This window comes from Bombus vosnesenskii, unplaced genomic scaffold (assembly GCF_011952255.1).
Source record: "Bombus vosnesenskii isolate JDL3184/JDL3185 unplaced genomic scaffold, Bvos_JDL3184-5_v1.1 scf7180000013444, whole genome shotgun sequence".
Classification (NCBI taxonomy): domain Eukaryota; kingdom Metazoa; phylum Arthropoda; class Insecta; order Hymenoptera; family Apidae; genus Bombus; species Bombus vosnesenskii.
Genome location: NW_022883055.1, coordinates 23880 through 43638, shown reverse-complemented (window position 1 = coordinate 43638; position 19759 = coordinate 23880). Strand labels below are relative to the sequence as shown.

The window sequence follows — 19759 nt, the reverse complement described above, 5'->3', positions numbered from 1 at the left end:
TACGTGTTCAAACGTCAGATTTTCAAGTACATACACGCATATCTATTTTATGCACTAGTGTAGACTACAATAAGTACATACATACTGTATATGGTACTTAGACCACCTATTTTGACAAATTTCATAACGATGAACAAACATATTTTTATGATTTCCCCAGATTCGCGAATTTTATTCAAATAGTTCTGATCTAAATGTTATGTGGTATATATGGAATTATTTAAAGCGAGTCAGGAAAAGAAAGGAAGTGAAAAAGGAACTGAACTCTCTGTAATACTAAATGTAATAGTGAATGGCAGAAACTATGAAATAAGTAGATATATTATACAATTATCCGGTAGTAGCATTTCGAAAGAGAAAAAGTAGATATGACAAATGAGAAACTAAATGCAAGAAGAAAAACGAAATGGAAAAACTGAATCATAAAAGAAAGATGTCAGTAATGTTGAAAAACTCAAATTCATTGCATGTCCACTCGTTTATTCCTCATTTCTTTGTTTTTATTCCTGTATTAGATCGCTTATTTGGTAATCTAACTTAACTAACTATTGCTACTACAATATATTAGCTTACTTTACTACAGAAGTTATGAATATTAGTCGATAATTCCAGTAGTGTACTCTCCGATATTAAAAGTAATTCATTAATCATATCATATAATCGCAAAAAAATATAATCTAGTGAAAGACTAACATCATCATTTCGTATTTATTTCGTATTTATTTCGTATTTATTTCGTATTTATAGGAAATATATTTTCTATGAAGTTCGCGAATATATCCTCTATTCAACGATAATTGTTTAATATCAATTGTAATGTAAAAAAAGCATGCAACACATGAAAAAAGACAAAATTATTCGAGATTAGACACTACAGGATCCGTAGTTACAAACTTCTTCGTTTATTCGAATGATATTCTTTTGCATAGTATGTATCTATATTGAGAAACTATATTTTTATTTTTACCACAAATCTTTAATAATTCAAATTTAGTGCATTCATAAAGCTATAATATCGTGTAACGTCACGTGAATTAATTTGCTTTAGCATCGTAGTGATATTTCGCAAAAAGAAACTTTTGTTAATTATTTTGTACAACAACAGTATTGTTACTGTAGTAGTTGACATATCCTTGCTCGAACATAGTTAGCGTCTTCACACAAATTAAGAGGTAAATAGAAAATGAATATAGCTACATATACATACATACATTCTCCGTAATTCAAATAAAAATATTAATAAAGATTCTCGATGTATTGCAATACATATACATATATAATGTATGAATAAATTCATACACACAATTCCTTAAGCATGGAATTTACCGGCATAAACAATCCACGAAACTGTGGATCTCTTTAATATTCGTTATTCAAATTTATTTAATCAAATGAAAGATAAAATGAAAGACAATTTCATTGGATAACCAAGTAATCAAATAATCGAGAGGAAATGAAAGATAAAATGAAAGACAATTTCATTGGATAAACAAGTAATCAAATAATCGAGGGAAAAATCATTTTCTTGTACAAATAAACTACAGCATAAATATTTCAACTATCATATCTGTAACTACAGGAGCCGAACATGATATATGTACATATTATGTACTTAAATGAGTAATCATTTTTCAAATATTTCATTTAAATAAAATAACAAAGTGGACTCGTTAGAAAGTAGCAAAAAAGAATTTCGTCAAATTTTTGTCAATGACTTTTTCTTGAACCGTGGCGATACGATAAAAATGATGCTCGCTAATTGGCCAGAGATGCGTGGATCGTGCTGGAATTTACGTAACACGTGAATTCATATGTTACGATAATGGGACCGGCGATGACGACAACGTCGTAAGCCGAAATGCTTTGCTAAAAATCAAGAACATTCGTGCTTAAAATTATCATCGATCGTGTGCTTCGAATGTAGTTGAAAAATTAAAGAAAAAATAAAAAACGGAAAAATTGCCATAAGCAGCGTGAAAAAGTGCGAAAAGTGCTATGAAAAATACAAAACTCATACTCTTGTTGTCGAGCAGTTTTTGAAATCTACTGATCAAAATGATATTTTCGAAATCATATTTTGTCGTTCTTGAATTAGAAATTATTCGAATAACGTCGCCAGGAACATCCGTCAGGAACCATCTACTTACTCTCATGATAACGCATCTGAACGATATTCTGAGAATTGTGAACGAGATTTCTTCTCCCACACAGCTACAAACGGAAAAGCGAAGGAAACTGTACATATCTGCAGAAACGTAAGGAGCTAATCCCTTAAAAATTCTTGATATAAAATACTTTCGTATGGAATCCAAATAAACACAGGATATTGAATGAAGATTACATATTTAAGTATATCACGTAAAATAAATATTTCGCGTTAAACGTAGTAAGTAACATCTACTTTTTACGCAACAGATTAAATATATTCTATATTTACCGATACGTGTAAATGTATTGTTCTCAATATGTACTTCTTTCACGACGAAAACATATTACGAAATCTATTATAATCTACGAACGTATTAGACTCTATTTCAAGAAATAATGGTTATTTTAGTTAAAAACGAAATGGATATGCAGTCTACTTGAATGTAGTATTAATGATGCGCTTCTATCTGACTTCAAGCAGTAAATAAATTCGAAATAAGTATTAAAAAGCACCGTTCGTTAAGCTTAATTATTCGATGGCAGTATTAGACATTTACCAGTTACAATTGAAATGCATGTTTTATGAACAACAATCATTAACAATCGAACCTAAACAAATTTAATTTGATTTTGCATTTGTTTGGGCTACAAATAATATTGCTGGATTATTTTACAACGTAATGGTATTTAAATCTTTATTAGAACTGTCCTTACTTCGATTATCCTTGAATAATAGATGTACGAGCCTGTATATGTAAAATGTTTTCTATAAAGAAATTTATACTTTTGTTGTCGTTGTTACAATTGATAGGATATCGTTTAAAGAATTACTTGAAAAAAGATCTACTTAAATGGAATATAAGATGTTTGATAGTCAAAACCACCCTGTATATAGTGCTATATATATAATTTCTATATGTAGAATTTTTTGGTAATAGTTCATGTGATGAATAATTTCATTAACTATAATAAAATTATTTATCGCATAAATTATAATACTTGTTAGAATATAAAATTTTACTTGAAACAATGTTATAATATACATATACATATACACGTAGATGTGTGTACGTATGGAGTAATCGCGAACCTAAGTATGTATGCTTATGTGCATCTGGTAAGCTATCCGAATGATAACATGATCTGGGATGAAACGAACGTTTATGATGGCACATCGATAAAACGTAACAAACGGAGAGAGACTAAAGAGAATGCATGTAGATGTGTAGTGGTATGTGAAAATTTAACCATATGTGAGAAAAATGCATGTGTACATATAAAGTCTAAAACATTACGGTGTGATTGGTGAGAGGGAGAACTTTTCGTAGAACAGTCAAGTTAGAATATTAATCGTAAGGATCATAAGGAATATCAATATTTGTGCTTTATACCATTATAATTTATTTCATGACATTAACAAAATTATAAAATTATCTTCTTTCTTTTGCAGAATAATGCATCATATTCATATGGCCTAAGAAATGATAAAACGATCAAAATCGAAATTCCGAAGATGGAAAAATCACAAATCACGAGCGGTGTGTCCGGATGAGGTCTCCATCGACCGTGATTTAATTTCATAAGGTCGGTGGGACTTTCGTCCGTTTGCAAGACTCGATGAGTACATCACGTATAAATTTCTATTTCTTGCGTAAAATATCAATGATAATTCAACGATAATTTTGCATTATTTCAAAATATCTATTGGGAATCAAATTTATTACGAATTATATACATATGTATTATGTATATATGTATATGTATATTTACAAGTTCATTAGCAATTACTCACTAGTTCACTAACTTGGCATTAAATTGGATATAGGGTATTCAAGAGATTAAATAAACGAAGAAAAATTATATAAATCCATGTATATTCGATATCACCAGTTGGTTACAACAACATAACAAGTTAGTTACAAGTAAGTAAAGACTGCTCTTATGTGACATTCTCGCATATACATATACACATATATGTGCAGGATATTCGAAACTGATTTGTCATGAACATCGTAGCGTCATTCTAAACCTCTGGATCGGCGAAGATCTGCGAAAGAAAGTAGCAGCGAACTTGACTTCGAGCTTAAAATTCAAAGTCGAATTATTTTATGAGCGAATCTGTAGAAAGATTAAGTACCCTTCAATTTCAATGATTTTTGGATATTTTGAATAATTTTTTCCTACATGCAGAAGGGATGGATTCGTCTTCAAGATATTTACAAGAAAAACTGCTAGTACCACTACAGTGAATTATGCCTATAGCGTATGCGTCAGTGTTGGTTGCCGCCGCCGGCCACTTATCTGCCGTCTATAAACTAGGATCGAGCGAGTTTAAACGATGAAAACGAGTGCCTTTTGCACAATGTACATATGCGAGACTGCAAAAGTCGGTTACAACTTTATAATTTATAACTCAATTAAACGTGAATATCATCATCATAAAAGTCATCATTGACCGATTCACCAACTTTTTCATCGTTTAAAGTCAATACGTAATCTTCGGGAGATTTGGAGTATCCACGCGCAACAATAGATGCTATTTTTCTCTGTACGTTACAAATAAAATGTGTCGAGAAATAATGGAACTTCTTCTCCAAGACAAGAATTGCGATCTATGGTTCCTTTAAGATTTTTGACCCTCGTGATGTGTGAAAAACAATGCGGAGGTGTAGAATAACGCTCTGATACTCGTGACAGATCACTTCCGATCGCCCTGTACATACGTATATGTGTATATACAGTGACGAGCAAAAGTGTAAACACACTCCGCTGATTTTATGCAAAAGGCAATACTACGACTAATTTTTCAAGTGATCGGTAAAGATTAGGTAACAGTAACTGGGGCCCGGTGTATCGCTCACACCGGTTTCCGGGCCCCTCTCGATCGCAGCCGGGACGGTCATCGTGGAGGTTTTAGTCGGTTGGAGTCCATTCACCGTTTATTGTGAACACCAAAAGGTATTTAAAAAATTTGTATCTTGGGCTTAATAAACATAAACATAAAAAAAAAAGTCGGTTGGAGTCCGGCACTACCACGCCGCTTTACCCCAGAAGCGACTTGGTGTCCGTGCGGATTTCCTCCACGTTAATAAAAAAAAAAAAAAAAAAAAAGGTAACAGTAACTACAAGCTACGTCTGACTAACGAAATGTAATAGTTCATTTTCATTATCATTAATAATGTACAGAATATTTTATAATAATTGTGTTTTGAAACAATGTCTACAGTTTTGCACGTTTCGTCAGAAACGTTTATGATAGCATGTAAATGTCAGGGAAACGAAACTGTCAATAAGCACTGATTGTCCACTGTTTCGCAGTCAACTGTTCCACGCCATTGTTAGATTACTTTTCAGTTTGATATGCTTAATCCAAGATGAAGCCACTTAGTGAAGATAAAAAGAACAGTATTATTTGTTTGTGTGATAAAGGTTTGTCGTTGCGGCAAATTGCAGAGAAATGTGGTGTCAGTCATACGATAGTTGCAAGAATAAGAAAAAAGTATGTTAGTGCACCAATTTCTTCACAAAACGGTAAACCGCGACTTATTTCGGATAGAGCAGCACGTGAAATTGCACACTGTATTCGGTCGGATAGTTACAAAACAGCAAAAATTGCTACTCTGCAAATCGAAATAAGTGCTAGCGAATGGACCATTCGTCGCTCTTTAAAGAGAATTAGTTTACGAGCGAAGGAAAAAGAAAGTAAACCAGCTCTTTCAAACAGAAATATTTATTACGAAAACAATTTGTGGACACCTACAAAGAATAAACGACCGAAGATTGGAAAAGAGTTATATGGAGTGACGAAACAAAAATTAACAGATTCGAATCTGACAGAAGGTCCTGGTATTGAACTTCATCCGAGAATAATGATCAACCAGGTGGTATAAAACAAACTATGAAGTTTGGAGGTGGCTCAATTATGTGTTGGGGTTGCTTTACTCACAGAGGTGTTGGTCCCTTAGTTCGAATCGAAGGTATAATGCGAAAAGAGCATTTGACCATTCTACAAAGTAATTTACCTTCTGTAGTTAATTCTTTGGATACAATGAACGTGAAGTAGTATTTCAACAAGACGGGGATCATAAGCATACTGCAAAAATAGTTAAATCCTGGCTAGAAAATCAAAATTTTTCTGTGATGAAGTGGCCAGCACAAAGTCCGGATATGAATCCGATCGAAAATTTGTAGTCCATTTTGAAAAGAAGGCTGGCAAAATATAATAATCCACCTTCAGGTGTTCATGAATTATGGGGAAGAACACAACAGGAATGGTACAATATTGAACCACAAATAATTAAAAATTTAATTGACAGTATGCCTCGTAGATTAAAAGCATTAAAAAAAAGTAAAGGAAAGTGGATGAAGTACTAGGTTGAAACCATAATTCGACGAGTATAATTAAAGTGCAAAATTGTAAACATGCAGTAATTTGCATTTCATGACATTATTAATGTTAATGAAAATGAACTATTACATTTCGTTGATCAGACGCAGCTTGTAGTTACTGTTACTTAATCTTTACCGATCACTTGAAAAATTAGTCGTATTATTGCCTTTTACATAAAATCAGTGGAGCGTGTTTACACCTTTGCTCGTCACTGTATACTATCTTTCGGTATATGTATTTAAATTCAATAGAGCATTTTCTGATATAAAATGCATTATCTCCTAGATAGTTTATTTGGAAAATATTTGTACGTTGTATTAATGAACAATAAAAATATACAATGATACCAATGATTAGACTACAAATTATACATCTATAATATTGTGATTCCATCTAACATGAATGTGAGAATTCAATTGCTTTTAAGCATTTTTCGTTAAGTGAGCGTTAAATTATTACAGTTCCATTGTTTCATTCTTCATTAGTACGTTTTTGGAGGTAAATTAATCATCTTCTGTTATAAGCAAGGCAAAGCACAACGTGAAAGTGTAAAAAAAAATATTGAACTATCACGATATAATAGTCTTACGAAATGATAATCATGATAATGAGTCTTACGAAAAATTAAGATGAATCTGAGAAAAAGTATTTCAAAACTAATAGCGGATGTTAAAAAATACTTAATCTTTTATGACTAATGGCTAAAATGATTAGCTTTTATCCCTGCAAGAAGTTATATTAAAAGAATCGAATTTGTGTGAAAGTGAATAAATTGAAACTTATAATTTTTTATTGAAAAATATTGTTAATTATATAGTTTATGGAAAATACTGCTTATTTTTTATATTATAATAAATATTACGTACCTTTTATAAATGGAATCAAATTAAATATACATACATGCATATATTTGTTTTAAATAAAAAGATTATAGTTTAAAGAAAGTTAAACATTGACTTAAATTTAAGAAAACATACTGGTTGCTTTTTATCGTGAACTATTCTATCTAATACAACCATAGATCGTTTGTGATACAACATGGACGAGAAGTTTGAAGCAGAAATTCGCAAAGTGCGAAACTATGCAATATCTTTGTTCTCCCATCGGTATCGCTGGAACCTGCACTAAAATGGCATCATTTCTTTGGAACACGCAGCCATCACGCGGCCATCGACTGAAGATTATCTACGAATACATGACGTCTCTCGACACTCGTCGCATGAACATAAACCATTCCAAGTACGTAAGTAACATTCTCATTATTCTGTCATCACTGTGAACATTTCACAGTTTTCGTCTTGAACTATTCTCTCAATACAGTGTATTCCATTTAACTGATTTAATAGTAGCGCAAACGAGAGTAAGTTTCAATTAGTACATATATATATTTATATACTGTATAAATAATTTTCTATCGAAATACAAAAAAATTTGATCAGTACCTACTATATTGAATCGAATTATTGAACCTTGTCGAGATTAATACGCGCATGACCATCGATGTGTATTTTTATGATACAATCGGAGGGACAGTAATTCTATATAAAAGAAAATAAAAGATATTAATATAGACTGAAGTTTATTCGTATAACGTTTCATTTTCCACGAAATTATTTTCAATACGATTCTAGAATCAATTTTCGTGCCAATTTTACAGTAATTGAAACCTTAAAAGTAACTAATCTTCTGTAACAACAGACGTTATTTATTTCTATCATACAGTTGCTTAACAATAACGAGGTGTAATACATATATATATATATTTAAACTTTAGACCAAAAATTATATTTTTCAAAAGAATTTGATAAAAATTATGCTTTAGAGATTTACATAGAGTTTTATCTCGTCTGTGCTAATACTTCTGTTTATCACTGTATATGGTTCGCCACTTATAATTTTGAAATGTATGAAAATATCAGATACAATGTTGACAAACACTGTTTCAATATATCATGTGTTGTATTATACGTATAATATAAGCAAGCAGGAGGTGATACTTTATGTAAAAATACATACAAATTTTATTATCCGAGATTTTTTTAAACTTCTTTCGTTGTAAATTATTATATGTATACATATAATTAATTAATTATTATATTATATTAAATTATATGTGTATATATATGTATTTTATAATTGGATTATTTTATTTTTCCTATTTCGTTTTAGTTCTCGTTTAAAATTACCGAAGAAATATTTATGGTAATTCAAAAAAGCTTCATGTGTACACTATTTACAAATCTAATATCATTATAATTATTGCTCATAAGGGAAATATACAAATGTGTTCTTCTGACGAATTATATAAAAACAAGTACCATGGAATTTCACCGCCTTATTTTGTATCATAATTAAGAAAAGAAACTAATACCGATAAGATTCCATGTAATCGAAACATGTTTCAATTCGAAACCGTACAATTTAATTACAGTACAGTAAAACAAAAAATGGACTTCTTAATTGTAAACATTATTTTATATGGCATGTATTAATAATTTGTTGGCAATTTTTCTTCAGGAACCTTATCAAATTTATGTACATATTTTATAAATTTTCTCTTACGTGATCGTTATTAAAGGAGCATTAATACATATTTATTTATCACGATTTATTGTTATATTTATTATATTTATAACATCCACTATGTTTTTCTAACTTTGTTTTATATTTGATTCATATTGCTGACAATATACGTATACTTCTTTTTTAAATTATGCGTTATCATAAAATATACATGAATCGGTCACACTGAAAATCATCTGTTCTTAAGACAGAATAACTTTTTTAAAATTGGGCTACACGATTTGAGTTTTTTTAGAAATTAGGTGAATTAGTTTATTAAATGACATATAAAAACAATTTTTAAAAAATTATAATTGGTTAAAATCGCAAAGAAAATAGTAAAAGTCGCCTTTTACAACTTTTTTATTTGAGCCTGTAATAAAAATATATATATACTGAAAGTTTCATCGAAGTCAACGTTGCTGTGAGTTACGTTAAATTCTCATTATTTTGTCATTTCTGTACTTTATTTCACCTTATTTCTTAATTCATATTATTTTTGTTTATTTTGTATTTTGTAGCTTTAATCATTTTTAAAAATTTCCTGTTGCCAGATTAAAATATAAAATCATACGATAAAATGTTTTCTATGACAAAAACATCGAAGGATAGCTTACTTCAGAGTGAAGTTCATTTGGAATCAAAAGATACTTCGATAAATAGGAAAAAATCAATAAATATCGCAACCTTTTCTCTTGAAAATTGTCAAATTATGAATGACAGTTACGAAATCGAAACAAAACAAAAAAATTTGAGAGAAAGTGAAAAACAAGAAAAAATGCAAATAGAAATTAAAAGTTCAGAAGTTTCAAAATCAGAATACCAGCAAATGAAGCCTACAATCGCAGAATTAAAAAATATTGAATTTAAAGTAGAAAAACTTAAAACAGAGGACAAAGAGTCAAAAAGTTTTAGTGATATTACTTTACATCAAACCAATGTTCCAGAATACAAAATGATTCCCATTGCCGATAAATTTGTAAGTTTCATATATAATGCATCATAATAATTACTTATCATTTTACTAATAATTGCGACGTTTTCTTTTGAATGGTAAAAGACAATCTAAATTTAAGCCTTTATATAGATTTGTGTTTATCATATTTGTCAATATTTTCGTAATATTTTTATAATATACAGATCTTATACGTACTAAGTCATTTAAGTAACCAAATACTGTTAACGTATTTTCAGGATTTTCAAAAAGCCTCGAATGTTGCTGTTCCTCGAAAATGTCCTCCGCTTTCTAGTCCGCTATTGAGTGAACGTTCACTTGTTTTAACAACGCATCTTGTACCTTCGCTACCAATTGGCTTATTCGAAGTGCTTGTAGAAGCAATCGAAGTTGCTACCGAAAAACCTGTAGTACTGTTGTATGAATCCAGAAGTGACAGACCAGTTGCAAAAGAAGTTGTGGATATTGGTATGTTATTATTATTATCTCAATCTAATTTTTATATGTAATAGTGTATAACGACTTTTTCGTTAATTCTTTTCTTTCCTATCATTCTACCTACATAAATACGTATGGAATGCATGTAAAAACTGATAAGTTGTAATTAATTAAATAATAGAGTAAATTCATATTTTTCAGCTATCTTATCAGCAAGTGCAGACTGGGAAGATGGTGAACTTCTACCTGTGAGTTTCTGTTTCGAACATCATCTTAATAAAGACAATTCATCGTGCATTTATGCTGATGTTGTTGTAGCTACAGACCACGCGCTACACGTACAAGTAAATATCAAATTCAAATATACAATTGTAGTTACAACTAAATAAAAGTATAAGTATATTGATGTGAGAAAGATTTTTATAGGATATTACAGATCTTCGCGGTCATAGATGTTCTCTCCCAGATCGAAAGAAAAATAGTGGAGTAACAGCCTTGTTATTTAATTACTTATACACGAAAGGTGAAAGCCCAGCTTTTTTCGGCAACACGCTTGGTTCGTACATTACATTAAGAGTATGCTTTTTATTTTCAGTATACTATAAAAATGATTAAACGAATTATAAATTCAATTTTCAGATGCTGATACACAGATTGCTGCTTTACAAATGGTTGCAGGAAAACAAGCAGAAGTTGGAATTTTAGAATCTCCTGTTATTAAGTGCCACAAAAACACATTACCAGGAATCAGTTCACTTCATATTTTAACAAGTTTAGGACCTTTACCACCTTATCGCATCATGATAAAGAAAACACTTTCAGGTATAAAAGTTTTAGGCGTAAAAATGTATAGGACGTATTTCATTCATGCTATAATTCTTTTATGCAATGAATTATGATTTTTACTTTTCATTATATTTGTAGACGTCCTCAAAAGAAAAATTACAACTTACTTACTAAACATAAATCAAGACAGAGAATGGGTAGATAGATTCGCTCCTTTTGGGATTACTAGATTTGCCACAAATTCTGAAAAATTATACAACCTCGACGGTGTAAAATCTGTAGTTACAAGTGTACCATACTACTAAGATTATGTTATTCGTATTGTATTATTTATAGGCATACGCATAATTATACATATATCACTTATTATTTTTACATTTTTTTGCATTCTTTCCTCACACATTGAAAGTTTAATAAATATGACATTCAAATAATGATCTTTCATATGTACAAATTACTTTAAAATATTTTTGCACGAGAAAATTCTTGCAATATCCGATAATGTTTTACGAGTATCGATAACAGTCAGAAATTTATAATTAGAAATTAAAGAAATTGATTCAGTGGTATTATCATCACCAAAAATTTGGAGGAAGTTGACCATCAGGAGGGGATATAGAACCTTTTGCTAAGCTATTTCTCAAAAATTCTTCAAGCCGTACCAATGGACCACTGCCGATAGATCCTACATTTTTCATGCGTGGATAATATTCTTCCGACAATAAAATTAACAACTTATGGAATTGTTTTGGATAAGCAATCCATAATGTATTTCCAGCAACTTCAAGCATATCCAATAAGAAAGTTGCACAAAGATCTGATATTTCCTTTCGCGGTTCTGAAACAAAATTACAAAATATTACTGAGACTCCAATACAATTTTCTGTAACTTTCTAGATGTCTATATTACCAAAATTTAAAATAGCAGCCAACCATCGCCATGCATTTTGGAGTCCATGTGGATTAGTTTTAGCAGTTCCTTTCCTTTGAGTCGTGATAGTAATAGAAGCATACAGTCTCATTAAACCGGACATTCTTTTCAAAAATTTATCATGCTTTTCAATTGTGCCATCTTCAGCATATTTATAACCCATTAATTTATAATAATCATTATCCGATTGTCCTACCATCCTTGGCATAAAGATAGGAACCGTAAACGGACAAACATTGTAAAAATGTGATAAAAGCAAATCTCCGAAATCGGAATGATCGCTCCAAAGAGCTACGATTATAGCTGCGATGGGAAATGCCATCTTTGGTTTACTTGAAACAAGCGTCTCACCTTGATTCTATTAAAATGGATTATATATAAAATCTGTTACAATTTAAAATACTTGGTACAAATATAAGATTTATATGAAATTACATACAACTAATTTTTTAGCTAGAATATTTTTACAAAAATCTGCCCCATGTGGATGTTCATTAACATTTGGCCAAGATTTCCCCATAAGCAGAATATGTAATCTTTCATATTTATCTGTCAGATGTTGTTGACTAATGCCAGATATTGCATTTACAGGTATATTTATTGCTTTTTGACATTCAAATCTAAATTTTTTCATACTTGGAGATTGTAAAAACTCATCAAATATTTTTACATGATTTTCTAAAAATTTTTTATTATTCACATATATTTCTAACAATTCTTTATCGACATATTTATACAAATGATCTGTAAATAAAATGGTATGTATTTATTACTAATTTATTAAGAACATAAATTACAATTATGGCACAAACCTATTTTACCTTTATCTGATTCGGTCGTTGATACATTTCGTTCTACATTAACAATTAGAGATGTTTCTTGTGAAATATTTGTAGAAATCATGTTCTCTGTTTGCACATTTCCCCTTTTTTCTTCGTCTTCATATTTTTGTACTTCGTTATCAGTACTTGTTTGTTCTGAAATAACTGGCTCGTGAACTGCTTGACTGTTGCTAAACGCCTGTTGTGAATCTGACAATGGTGTTGTATGAGAATGTACTGTATTTTCTGCTCCAGTTGAATTTACCTCACACCGAACATTTATTTTATCTAAGGTATATAAAAAACAATATATAAAACACATAATATAAAACAATAAAGAACTGTGTGTTTGCACAAAATCTAACAAGAAAAGACATGATATATAGTACAAAACTTACCTATTTCTGATTTAAATATACTTAACATTTCATCAATTTGTTGAACCAGTTTTACCATAATATTCAAATCGGCGGGTGTTATTTCACCTATCTATGAATAAAATACATATACATATGTATTTTTGTATTTTTCGTATACTGTATTTAATAAAGTTTTATTGTTTTACTTTTTACCTTAATTTTTTCATCTATAAACTTCAATTGGAGGTGCAACTCTTCTAATTTTGTATCATAAGAAGATAATATTATGGCAAAAGAATTTTTGTCTTTACAATGCTCCATACAATTGCAATGTTCCATTGCATATTTCTTAAAATCATTATTTTTTTGGTTGTATACATTTCTTAAAATCATTATTTCTTTGGTCAATTCTTCTTTCTCTTTCATTTCTTTTCTGTATTCTTCAACTTCTTTCTGTCGTTCATGTCTTTTACGTATTTCTTCCTGTTCTGCCATTCTTTCTTCTGCTAGTATATATGCATAGTTCTCCTTACTTTTGCGTTCACGTTCTTTAACCATATGTGAACGTGACATTGCCATACGTTTCTGTATAACTTTCCCATTTTCTTTCATATGTTGCCAATGACATGCAATTTTTTTCTAAAAGAAATCACATTTTTTATGGTTTTATACATTTGTTATTTATGGAACAATTTATATTACTACTTTATACATATATATCTTTTCATAGATTAATTTTTAAAAATTTTATTTGACTAGCAAAAATTTTCAATTTTCATCAAACATCATTATTTTGACTATTAACAGATGTGTATATAAAAGTTGTGGACAAACTTTGGAAGCATGTAGTATTCATCAAAACTGGTCTTGATAAACATAAGTTCAAAAACAATTAGTTTCAAAGTTGTAAGATATTTATACACTTATGCAAGTGTATAAAAGTATAGTGTATAGTAAACCAGTTGCTTTGTTAAATGAGTTGATACAACAAATTGAAAACTGTTGCTAAGAGATAAGTTAAATGCCAGAGATCTCTCAATGTGTGATATGCTTCTATGAGAAAACATGCCTGAGTGTATATTAAATTGAACATAAGGCATATTAAACATATGCTGTAAAGATAATGTCTTATTGAAAAAACCACTCAGAAATTGATGATTTTTGGATTCATGTTTATTAAAACCGTTTTGTTTGTTTTGATGAGTACTATATGCCTCTAAAGTTTGTCCTCATCTGTTATATACATCCCATATATTTTTTGTTTCCATAGCACAACTTTTTCATTAAGTATATTTTGTATAATTTTTGCACAGTTGAAAAAGAATAATTACTCACATAATTGTCTATAATATTCATTTACAAAATGTTGCTTTTCAAAAATTCCATAGGTAACAAAGGTAATTATTTAGAAGTTTGCTCTGTTCACTGATTTTGATGATTTTTGAATATGTTGTTGGAGGCATGATTCTGAACAACTTTTTCCTATACCTATAATCACTGCTTGGATTTAGTTTCCCAGATGTTCGCAAAAAACAAAAAGACAATGAATCCTGCATATACAGGGTGGTTGGTAACTGGTGGTACAAGCGGAAAGGGGGTGATTCTATGCGAAAAAAGAAGTCGAAAATATAGAATAAAAATTTTTCGTTTGAGGCTTTGTTTTCGAGAAAATCGACTTTGAATTTTCGCTCGGTACGCGTGCGGTACGTTATAACGGATCTCACTGTAGATAGTTGTCTCGATGGAAAAATTAAAAAAAAATAAAAAAAATTTTTTTATTCTATATTTTCGACTTCTTTTTTCGCGTAGAATCACCCCCTTTCCGCTTGTACCATCAATTACCAACCACCCTGTATAACGATAAAACGTATCAATTTACCATATGAAAGACAAAGACAATGTAAACATAAGAATACTGCTTCGCGTCTTCCTTTGTCTTTCATATGTTAAATTTGATAAATTGAAGTCAAAATATCTGCTTAACCAATAATTCTTCATTAATAGGTTAATACTTTTTTACAAAAAATGCGGTGATGGATTGATTAATACATTAAAAAATATATAGTCCTATTTACAAAGATGAAAATGCCAAATATAATTTGCACCATATCCCTTCGCGAACTACCACCACATATACGCGTTCTGCGTAAACCATCAATTTGGCCGAGAAACTTATATATGAGTTTGAGGAAACCAATTGATAGAGCCAAAACTCATATATGTGTCCCATGTAAACGCGTCGCTATGGTCGAGAAACTCATATATCTCATATATGCGTACATATAAAAAACTCATATGTGTGTCAATTTATTTATCCTGTGGAGAATCTGTGTACATACATATGTTTAGAATTTGACATCTTGGAATGCTATGAACGAAAATCGCGTCTAAGCAGGAATGTGCGCTGGCAATTTTAGATGACTATCCGGCGATAGCTCGGTCCCACGGTACGGTTGACTTAGAACCGCTCCGTCCGCAAAGGGATATGATATCCATTTGAACCAAATAACTTTTGTTACATCTTTAATCTCTCGTGATATATTCTAGCGTTTCCACTTACATAAAACACCCTGTATATTATAAACAAAAGGTAAGAGTTAGCCCTAAGTTAGGTTGTATCCGGCCACTGTCATAAGGCGACCGGCAACCAAACTAACGCATACGCTGCTATGGATACACAGTTGTAGGCAGAATTCATTATAGTGGTACCAACAGTTTTTTTTCAAATATGTAGGTTAGAAACTAGAGCCAAGCGGTGGTTATATACATAGAAAAAAGTTGTTCACAGTCATGCTCCTGACAACATATTCAGAAATGATCGAAATTGATGAGAGAAATAAACTTCTAAATAATTAAATGAAACAAAATAATATCTATTGATTAAGTTACATGTTGCATGCAAATTATATTATATAGAAGTTATATTTCTTTGAAAGTAAAATAAAAATAAAAATGTATCTATATTACCTGAACTTCTTCTTTCCTTTGATATTCGCTTTCTAAGAGAATCTTTTTAACTGAGAAGGTAATACCACTTTGCATATAAATTTTATGCTGTGGGCAGACAGATTTTTGTGGAACTGTAATATTACAAGAATTCCGTTCATTTTCTATATTTTCTGATCTTTCACTTTCACTTTCATTCACTATTGAATCGGGACCAATTGTAATTTTATCCACTTCACCTGATATACGAGAAGCTTTTTGCAAAGCAGATATTTTAAGGCAAGCAAAATCAGAAGCGATATCCTCCATATTTTGCACCTGCCAAAAGATCAAAATATAATATTACTAAACTGTAAAAGTTTATAATATTATTATTTAGTTATACTTACAATTTCGTCTTTAGTGCTTACAAAATGAGGCATCTCTGCATTTACGTTACAAAAAGTAAAATATGAAGTAATAAATTTCAAAAGATCGGGTATTTACAAAAGGTTGCAGGTGCAAGTATAACCTATAAATTTATACTCGGTCAAATTTATTCCACATACAAACATGTATACGTACTACTACAAAGTATACTAATATAGCATTATATACTAATACCATAACAAAGTTTATATCAACATTATTTTAGAATATTAACATCTTGCATCTTAGTAAAAACGTAGCAACATACCGTTACACACCATTTACTCTTCAATCATACTAAACACTGTACGCCAAAAGTGATAAACTTAAGCTAGCAAGAGTAAAAGCAAGTGACATGCTGGACATGTTCGTATCTCTCGCATGCACTGATATATATTCTATGAATACGCGAGCGAATCTTCACACGAATTCTCATACGCCGAACATGGTGTCACGTTGATCATGGCTATATTGGACTTTGGTACATAGCGCCACCATAGGTTAACCGGTGTATTTTATTCCCCTTTCCCACTGATATCAATTCTCACTATTAGAGACGAGTAGAGAAATAGAGAGAACTAGAAAAGATTGTCAGAACATTACAAAAGTTTACCAGTGCGCAGCGCTCACTATTTTATTACTTGTCAAGTTGTCACTCACTAACGAACATGCGATATATCAGTGTGAAATAAGTTTTATATAAAATGTATTGTTCTGTATTCTCTAAAGATTGTACGAGTATTTTATACAAGTGAAAGTTTACTGTTTAGTTCTAACTAGGGGTAAATATGTAATTTATGATAATTTGAGCAACAATTAAGCAAATGCAACATTGAACAGGTACACAACCTTTATTCAATTTACGATAGCCTTGATATTTTTTGTTTTAATTTGCATATAATTATGTCTAGATTTCCATGAGATAAAGCATCGTGATTACCATTATAAATAATGGGTCAAACTAATAAGTCTCCAGAGACTAATAGGAAGGATAGAAACTGAGCAATAGCAGTTTTATGTGTTCTGCTCATTTCCCTAAAAACAGTTTTGCAATCTACCACAATAATATGAAACGTGATTCTTTTCAGATAATAATGAACATGTTTCTGCGTCATCTTCAACAATAGAAAAAATTCCCTAACCTGAATATTTTGCTATAAAATGCAATGACTCCCCTATAAATATCAAGGAAATACGTAAGTTGAAAGAAGTTTCAAATATACTATTTACTTTACTTTTACACAATCCTATGAATATATCTTTCTATGAATGTACTATTGTGAAAAACAGAGTTTTATGGAAGATATTAATGAGTAATCCAACTGAGCATAACTATGTAATATAAAATGTTAATGTTTAAGGATTAAAATCTTTATATATAATATCGAACATTATTTCTTATTGCAGTTGATAAGTATTGGTTCCCATATAATATACCAAAGAGTACACATCCAAGGAAGAAGTAACAATCCAAAACTACGTATGAGATAATTTTCCATGCCCATAACAATAAGAACACTCCACAACATACAAAAAAGAGTTTAACCAATCTCAAAAGAAAACTACTCTCAACAACAAAAGAAAATAAGACATTAAAACAATGAGTTGGATACTTGAAAGCAAGTAGAGTTTTTAAAGGATATAGTGAAAGACCTAAAACAAGAAAAACTTTTACCCGATTCTGCATGCTATTATCTTTCCATGCATGAATATGCTTCATTACAATTGTTCAACTGCATGTAGAGAAACAGAAACAATAGTAACTACAGCTGACTTAGAACTATGTCGATTCCTAAGAGAAGAGTGCAAATAAAATTGTATCAAAATTAAGGTTAGCTATGTATATATAAATTTTATTATTTCATTACATATATATTATTATTTATTTATATATATTGATATAAATATTACTATTTTCTTAATTTGCCTGCAAACTACATGTAAATTAATTGCTCACATCAGTAATGTATTAATTCTGTTTCATTGTACATAAAATATTCTACATTGCTATATTTAATTCTACATTGTACTTCATATATTATAATAACATTGTATTGATCCTGTTCAATTGTACGTAAAATATATCAATTCTATTCTACATATTTCTATTCTTCATATAGTAATATATTGTGAATTATAAAAAAACTAATAAATCTATTTTAATAATATATGACTGAATTTAATTTAATTTAATGCTTCTCTTGAAATGTAAGAAATACATACCTATATCTTCTTTATCCATAAGAATAAAACAAACGACAAAAATGTTTGCAAATATTTTAAATTCACCTTTCCCTTTTTGTGAACTTCATTAATTATTACTTTATATATTCATATTTTTTCATATTAAACTTGTATATTTATTTCACTAACACTATTATTTTAGTCTATATACATTCGACTTTTTTAACTTCGCGCTATTTTTTCGTAATACATCAACGGCGCTGGCATATAAAGTCTTTTTCAATTTGCTCAGTGTAAAGTTATACATGCACTAAGGAGAGAGAGAAACAGACAGAGGCAACTAGACCCGGACTATATTTACATAATGGCGTTACACAACAAATTCTAACTTCTCGATTGGAGCGCCTTGCTGCGGACAAATCGATCAACATTACCAGGTCACAAAGAGTCTTACCCTACCACGAAAGTTTGCACACCTGTATCTACGACCGAGAGCGTGCTCATGTTGCACGCCGCTGTGTCAATATGTCATAACGCCATACTTCAGCAATACATAACAGATCGATTCTCTTCATACTTATTTAACTCCATTCAACTCTTTAGCATTTCATCTTTATTCGTATTATAGCGAATCGAAAATTCATGTATATACTTATCGTACAAAGTACTATATAATTATTTATATACATATATGTATAGAATTTTTCTATATGCAAATTTTATTAGGCAAAGTTAAAATATTTTTAAAATAGTAATGGTGCACTCCATGGTACAGTAGTTGCTCTGGATCTAAGGGCATTTGAAAAATTTCAGAATTATCTGCAATTTTAA

At 30.3% G+C, this 19759-nt stretch overlaps 2 protein-coding genes and 1 long non-coding RNA gene across 8 annotated transcripts; 2 read left to right on the top strand and 1 right to left on the bottom strand.

Moving 5' to 3' along the window:
- The first annotated feature begins 7783 nt into the window (after nucleotides 1–7783).
- LOC117238167 lies at nucleotides 7784–11716 on the top strand. The gene is made up of 7 exons (XM_033502835.1): nucleotides 7784–7898; nucleotides 9655–10079; nucleotides 10295–10523; nucleotides 10695–10837; nucleotides 10920–11049; nucleotides 11133–11315; nucleotides 11418–11716. Exons 2-7 carry the CDS (start codon nucleotides 9681–9683, stop codon nucleotides 11582–11584), a joined length of 1251 nt encoding a protein of 416 aa, XP_033358726.1. The 5' UTR covers nucleotides 7784–7898; nucleotides 9655–9680; the 3' UTR covers nucleotides 11585–11716.
- On the bottom strand, nucleotides 11387–19203 carry LOC117238165 (nucleoporin Gle1). Of its 5 annotated transcripts, none has more exons than XM_033502831.1 (9): nucleotides 16938–17071; nucleotides 16726–16847; nucleotides 16358–16654; nucleotides 13604–14029; nucleotides 13430–13520; nucleotides 13032–13319; nucleotides 12650–12954; nucleotides 12190–12568; nucleotides 11387–12117 (listed from the first exon to the last, which is right to left on the bottom strand). In XM_033502831.1, the coding sequence occupies exons 2-9, from the start codon at nucleotides 16756–16758 to the stop codon at nucleotides 11855–11857; spliced, it is 2082 nt and encodes a 693-aa protein (XP_033358722.1). In that variant the 5' UTR covers nucleotides 16759–16847; nucleotides 16938–17071; the 3' UTR covers nucleotides 11387–11854. The 5 variants fall into 5 exon arrangements, with proteins under 5 accessions (XP_033358722.1, XP_033358721.1, XP_033358720.1 ...); XM_033502830.1 differs by lacking the exon at nucleotides 16938–17071 and adding an exon at nucleotides 18968–19203 and having other exon boundaries at nucleotides 11777–12117; XM_033502829.1 differs by having other exon boundaries at nucleotides 11777–12117; nucleotides 17023–17112.
- On the top strand, nucleotides 17486–18842 carry LOC117238168. 2 transcript variants are annotated; one of them, XR_004494131.1, is made up of 3 exons: nucleotides 17486–17526; nucleotides 17833–17940; nucleotides 18152–18842. It is a non-coding gene; the product is annotated as an uncharacterized LOC117238168 (long non-coding RNA). The 2 variants fall into 2 exon arrangements; XR_004494130.1 differs by having other exon boundaries at nucleotides 17496–17584; nucleotides 17656–17940.
- Nucleotides 19204–19759: the final 556 nt, after the last annotated feature.

Coding starts and splice junctions, on each gene's coding strand:
- LOC117238167 (XM_033502835.1), top strand. CDS start 9,681: ATGTTTTCTATGACAAAAACATCGAAGGATAGCTTACTTCAGAGTGAA. Junction 10,838..10,919: donor ACCACGCGCTACACGTACAA/GTAAATATCAAA, acceptor AGATTTTTATAG/GATATTACAGATCTTCGCGG. Junction 11,050..11,132: donor TTTTTTCGGCAACACGCTTG/GTTCGTACATTA, acceptor TTCAATTTTCAG/ATGCTGATACACAGATTGCT.
- LOC117238165 (XM_033502830.1), bottom strand. CDS start 16,758: ATGCCTCATTTTGTAAGCACTAAAGACGAAATT. Junction 13,521..13,603: donor TTATAGATGAAAAAATTAAG/GTAAAAAGTAAA, acceptor TTTTATTCATAG/ATAGGTGAAATAACACCCGC. Junction 12,955..13,031: donor AACGACCGAATCAGATAAAG/GTAAAATAGGTT, acceptor TTTTATTTACAG/ATCATTTGTATAAATATGTC.